This window comes from Hibiscus syriacus, unplaced genomic scaffold (genome assembly GCF_006381635.1).
Source record: "Hibiscus syriacus cultivar Baekdansim isolate YM2019G1 unplaced genomic scaffold, ASM638163v2 tig00111402_pilon, whole genome shotgun sequence".
Classification (NCBI taxonomy): Eukaryota; Viridiplantae; Streptophyta; class Magnoliopsida; order Malvales; family Malvaceae; genus Hibiscus; species Hibiscus syriacus.
In genome coordinates, this window is record NW_024063082.1 from 3,992,019 (window position 1) to 3,998,748 (window position 6,730).

Here is a 6,730-nt window from a genome sequence, read left to right on the forward strand (position 1 = left end):
ATCTGAATTCTGTGCAACCCTAATCTGACGGTTCTCATTCATATTTTATTATAATTTTTGTATTTCTTTTCGCCTCTTTTATTTCTCCTTTTTCATCTCTTTATTTTTTTTATTTGCTTGTTCGAATTTTTATATTATTTTATTTAATAAATTTTTTTATTTTTTATTGAAAAAATGGAGGTATTTATATGATTTTATAACATGTTTTCCTTTTTTAGGGTTGATTTTGACATTGTATGGTTGATGTTTATTTGATTATTTAGTTATCTACTTTTGATTTAAACTTTCAAATTAAGTGTTTATAATAAAATCAATTATCAATATGTTATTATTATAATTAATTTTATGTTAGAATTGATAATGTTTATTATTTATCACCGATTATAGTATTTAATTATACTTTTCAGATTTTAGAATGGTTTGAATGAAGCTTTTAAATTAATTTTTATGTTATCTTGTTCATAGATGATGTTAAGAGAAATGATGAACCAATACAATAAACATACGTTAATTTAATTGTTGTAGAATTTTTTTTTAGTAAAACTATCTGCAATTGTTTCTCTATCCCGAGATGTACTCAACTGGGTACCAAAAAGAGTGAGAAAACATGATTTGTATAGGAAATAAGGCTGTCGGTAAGCAAGAGAAAGGTAAATACCAAACCAATATAATGGTGCCTACTGCTTTGCTTTCCCCTTTCTTTCTCCCCCATACATACAGATGCACAAGCAAAGAACATATCATCCAACTTAAACCCAACACAAGAAAGGATAAAAAATGGAGAGGCAATTCTTTAACCTCGAATCAAATAAAGAAACAGGGGAAACCAAAGCAAGAATGCACAAAATCTTCAACGGTATCTACAAAATGTTGGGGAGCTGGGAATCCAATCTCTGCTGCAACTCCTTCATCTTCATCGAAAGCTCCATTTTCTGCTCCTTGTAGCTCTGCAACAAAAAATCTTTTCCTTCTATTACCTCTCTTAACTCTCCTACTTCTCTCTTCAGCATCTCAATTCTCTCCCCATCTCCCCTTCCCTTCTCAGGGGAGCCCGAGTTGCTTTCCACATCAAGATACCCATCAGCATGGCCATTTCTTATGTCAGATGGCCAAGCTGCATCGGTTGATGTTTTCTTATTCGTGCCAACATGTCCTACACAGTGATCTGCAATTGCCTTCCTCAGCCTTTGGATTTCTCTCTCGGAGTCGAACAAGTCTCTATTTGCTGCATCAAGCTGTGATTGTAAGTCGGTTGAGTGTGCCACCTGAGCATTCAGTGAATTCTGCAGCTCCATAATCTGATCCTGCATCTCCAAAATCATATCATCTCTTCTTTTCAACTGTTGCCTTAGTTTCTGTATCACTTCCCGTTTGCTAAATATGTCGGAGCCTGATTCTGAGACACATGGTGAGTCAGAGCAGTTAGAATGATGGAACGGCTTCGGAGGTAACTCAAGACGATCCGGAGATGATGCCCACATAACACCATTATCCTTGTTGAACTCAGACGTGGGAACTGTCACCAGAGGGAGAGCAACTTCAGATTCGGGCAACATCTGACCATTGGGTGGGTGCTTCTCACCCATGTTTTCAGCTCCTGTACATGAATTTATGAATCATTAGAGAGTACATGAACCTATGATTAGCCAAAGTACTCATTAGAAAGGCAAATGAGACTTTGTTTCTTTTATTGCAGACAATATGCACCTATTTACACAAAGAAAAGAGATATCGGGAAAGAAACCAAACTAGAGGATTCATAATAATTCTATTCCTTCACTTTTATCATCCAACTCGAAAGACCAAAACAGAAGCTTTGAAAGGTGAAAAATAAAAAGGCTTTGGACATCTCAAACAGTAACATAACTGGCTGCATCACACCTAACATGCAGTTGAAACAACCATCATCTTCTTCAGTGAAAGAATACATGTTTGAATGTAACCGGCGACCTGGTGATCTCCTTCTGTCAGAAGCTCCATTCCCTGTAATAAACTCTAAATTTATAAACAGTTATCTGTTCAATACAAATTATTGGGGCAATAGATATCAATATACCTTTCAAGCTGGCAGTAACATTATCTTGTTGCTTTGAGTCAAGTGCCTGCTTCAGCTTGTAACCAAGTCGGACTGACAAGGTACTTAGCAAAGCACCACCAGCAATGAGAATCCAATTTGTCCCCTCACCTTGACTTTTTTTTGAACTCTGACCCCTAGATACCCGACTGTTTCTCGTATTCATTTTAAGAGCAAGAAGGGGTCAGGTGGGAAAACTCTGAATCACCCAAATATGGCCTACAATCAGAGTGAACAACATGCAATTACTGTTCATGTAAAGAAAAGTTAAATGAAATATCATCAAGAGAGCTGTAAGTTCTACAAAGTCTCGCACTAAACAAGAGTGGTCTTAGACTTGAATTTGAACTAAATATAATTTATGCAAGATTCTTCAATTGAACTTTTTGAGATCCATTAGATGCCTTCAAATAAAGAATCAATTCCCAATCTCCTGACGTCCCACAGACCTAAACACTATAGATTTTTATTTTTATTTTTTACTTTCTATAGATGGTTCCATAGGAAAAAGTGCCAATGCTCTTGATAGATAAGCTTTTGTCACAGGAAATTGAGTCAAAGTCATACATAACATCCAAGATCAAAAACCTTTTGAATAACAAAGCCGCAAAATTCTCCCCATGCTATGCTTTATGAAATAAGTTAGATAACCAAAAAAAAAATCAATTAAGTCTTTCAACTTACAACAGAGTAGGTTAGTAGTCTATCTAAAGTGAAATATCATACATAAATGGTTAGAATGTTAAAAATGAAAAAGCAAAATATCCCAAGCATTACATGTTTAAACCACATAATAACGTTTAAATTTCTATAATTCTACCTGATTTAGGCAGTCCAGTAGCTTATAAACGCTAGACAACATCTTAAAAACAGAAGAACCAGGAACTTAAGACCAACAAAATCAAAATCCTACAAAAAGGCATATTAAGGAAAAAACAGTACCAATCCACGAACCATACCAACAGTAGGCATAAGAAATCAACACTAATTTCAAATTAACCTAAACTAAAAAAGAAAACACTATTGTTCTACAAACTCTTCTATTACACAACATTAAAATCAAATATAAATTAAAATCAGTAAACATGTGAGGTCGAGTTACAATCAAATGCCTAAATGTTACAATAAAGCAGAAATAGCTTTCAAATTTCTTCAAGGACAAGGCATACTTGTCTTAGTTAGCTTCAATAATTTCCATCGCATTGAAATCTATATACTACTACTGAGTACTGACTAATCCAAACCTCAAGTTCTAATATCCCAGGCTATCCATTATCTACGATGGTGCTCACATTTCTCTCAACACCTGCAAGTATGGGTACATAAAAAAACACATAATATTGTTAAAAATCTACGGTCCTACACGTTTCTAATAAAACTCCTGAACAATTTTAAACCAACCCCCCCCCCAACCACACAAACACCCAAAAAAATTACTAAGATAAATTTTTAACCTTTCCCTTCCATTCTTCTCCTTCTCTGGATTATTAATTCATGAAAAAAAAAAAGGAAAGCTTATAAATCAAACAAATAAAACTCACGTTAACGTTAACAGAAAAGTGCAAACTTTATCATCTTAATCAACCAAAAAAAATAGAGATATCGATCAAAAAAACAAAGCGGGAGAAGAAATCAAAAAACGGGCAAAGTCGAACCTCATCCAAGAAAAATTAGGGTTTAATTTGACAGGGTTTCTCAGGAAACTCAGTCAATGGCGTCGTTTTCGAAAGTGCTTGCTTTCCTCACTGTCACTGTACACTCCCTCCCCCTCTAACTCTCTCTCTCTCTCTCTAGAAATGGCAATTAACAGAGTGTTTTTCAAATGGCGGCTTTTGTTTTAGGCTTCGGCTGGTAGATAATTTTCTTTCCTTTTTTTTCTCTCTTTTTCTTTTAATTAAAGAAATTAAAAATTTTAAATATGTATAAAATCCGGAGGGTTTTACCGCCTCGTAATGCACACGTGTCGGATTTAGCCTTCGATCTTCCGTTTATTTCTGTTTAAGTTTGTTGGGTTTGGATAATGATCTTTTTCTGTTTTCTTTTAAACTCTTATTTTTTCCCCAAAATTTCGCTCATATATATATTTACACATATTTTAATTATTTCTACATTCGAATATCTGATTCATTATCTAAAGTGGACGTGGATATTAATCTTGGCATAATGGTTTAAAAAGTCCATACTTTCTTTCATTTTTTCAATTGTATCTCTAAATTATTTTTGGTAATTTAAATCATACTATTTTAAACTTTTTAAATTATGAGCATCCAATCAGTTGTAATCATCTAAGAATATTTTGAAGACTAGTTTATATATAATAATATTTGCATCCATTATATTAAAATCTTAAATAAATTAATTAATTTGTCAACAATCATTTAATATGATGATATAAAATATTAATTTTTTAAGTAATATCAGAGTTTAATTACTAATATAATGAATAAAATAAATTAGATTAGTGGTATCGTCTCATAATAGATCTATGTAATACTTAATTAAAATATATTGATTAATGAGACGTATTAATAATTAAATAAAATTATTAGTTAATCTTTAAAAAGAAACTTTATAATCCCTCGTAAAGAATTTCGTTATTTAAATAAAAATATGACAAAAATAAGAACGACTGGTAAAGGACGAAAGGATTTGTCTGTCTTTTTCTAAAAGTGGAAGTGAATAATATATTGAGTATACTTCACTCAAATAAGAGTATAGTTAGAATGTGAACTTTGGATCTAAATGGAAATTATGTATATAATAATCAATATGAGTATAGTTCACAAAATTTCAACAACAAAAAATCATCCATATGTGAAGTTTTAAGATTTTACAAATGGTATTAGTAGATTGATATATTATTGTGTTATTATAATTTTCTTTATTATAATTATGTCTAGAATAATTTATATGATCATATAAATTTCTTTACGTCAATAATCTATATTTAATATTTTATTATTTTTACGTATTATGCCCTACTTTTCTAATATTTTTATTATTTGCATTGTTTAGTTAGATAGTATTATCAAATCTTATGAAATTAAAATATTTTACCGACGGTCTAGTGGGATTAGACACTAGATTCTTTAAGTAAGGTTAGGGGTTCGATCCCTGGTGATTGCGAATGAAGCAAATAAGACCGGGAAGGTCGCCTTCGTCTCTGTTGTACCCGATCTAGATTAGTCGATTAATAGATCAGATACTAGTGATTAATTAAAAAAATATTTTAATAAAAGTGTATCGCAATTCAATTAAAGGTTTATTTAAAAGTATAAGTACATACATTATACTTTTTTTAGAAGTGTTTAAAGGTTTTTTTTAATCAAAATATGTGTCTAATTTTTAATTTAGATTTTATTTTTGAGTCCACCGTTTAAAAATGACCTAATGAGTGCATGACACGTTACATACGTTCATCTCCTTCCTTTCTCCTATTTGTTGGAGAATGGAACAATTTTAAGTTCGAAGCACTTTAATCTTTGAGAGCCCGTCCGCATCCATTTTATCTATGCCTCTTCATTTTTATTTTTATTTTGGAAAAAAAGCACGTTCCATAACACTTAGTTACGAAAACTTATCTATGTGAAAGTAAAATAAATATTTCAACTCTAAAATGTTTATTCCAAAGCACTTCAATTTCGCTTCTACTCACGAGTTGGATACAAAAATTGTACAACTTGAAAATACTCATCAATGGTGTATAATACTTTTTAATGCACGGCATGAAAATGATTACAGAATAAAATATTTTGTGTAAAAAAAAACTTTAAACATTTGAAACAAATAAAAGTTTTAATTTTATTTTTTTAATAAACAAAAGCAACTAGTTTTATTAAGAAAAAATATTCAAAATCACAATAAAGGTTTATAAATAGATTCTTAAACTAAACACATCATTAGGATATTATTTTATAACCATTAATATAAGAAACTAGTCAGTTAAGTTCGTTTAAGAAACATATAAGGAAAATATGAAAAATCTTATATACGAACATATCTGATACTACGATAAACAAACCACAACAGGAGATTTAACTACTAAAAGATCACCGACAAACGTAAACCAAAGTCAGGCATCGTGAGAAAACTATCTACGAACACATCTTGCATCTCCAAATCCAATTCAAGGGTTCAAAATAAAGAAAATTATAGGGATAACAAATGAGTGTCGTATTGATCAATCGCAATGACGTTAACTCATACTCTGAGAAAAATAAATGAAAAAACAACAAAACAACCGAAAAATGTGTCAAAAGACTAAAAAAACGTGTCATAAATATAAATAAAAACATGTCATGAAGATAAAATTATTAGAAAAAAAGAAAGAAAGATACGAGATAAAAAATGTAAATGATGGCTAATACTAAAATTATGAAAAAGCATTTTTATCTGTAGATTAAAAGCGTGTTTTAGTGTGAGAAGCTTCTGCTTCTCTCTAACCAGGCGATTTTCAAATTTCAATTTCCACCAGCCCAGGCGGATTTGATTATTATTCCCTCCACCGATAACCTCCCGGTGTCCGCCGTCGCCGTCCGCCACCCCCCGCCGTCGGCAACCGTCCGCCGTCACACTCCAACCACTGTTTTGATGCCGTTTTTTCCTAAGAAGATCGTCGGCTCAAGGTGTTTCCTAATATGGGCTTGGATTTGTGAT

At 31.8% G+C, this 6,730-nt stretch overlaps 1 protein-coding gene across 1 annotated transcript; it reads right to left on the minus strand.

The window, feature by feature from the left end:
* Positions 1 to 651: 651 nt before the first annotated feature.
* LOC120162561 lies at positions 652 to 3,935 on the minus strand. Its single transcript, XM_039172702.1, has 4 exons — positions 3,730 to 3,935; positions 2,057 to 2,293; positions 1,882 to 1,983; positions 652 to 1,597 (listed from the first exon to the last, which is right to left on the minus strand). The coding sequence occupies exons 2-4, from the start codon at positions 2,238 to 2,240 to the stop codon at positions 861 to 863; spliced, it is 1,023 nt and encodes a 340-aa protein (XP_039028633.1). The 5' UTR covers positions 2,241 to 2,293; positions 3,730 to 3,935; the 3' UTR covers positions 652 to 860.
* Positions 3,936 to 6,730: the final 2,795 nt, after the last annotated feature.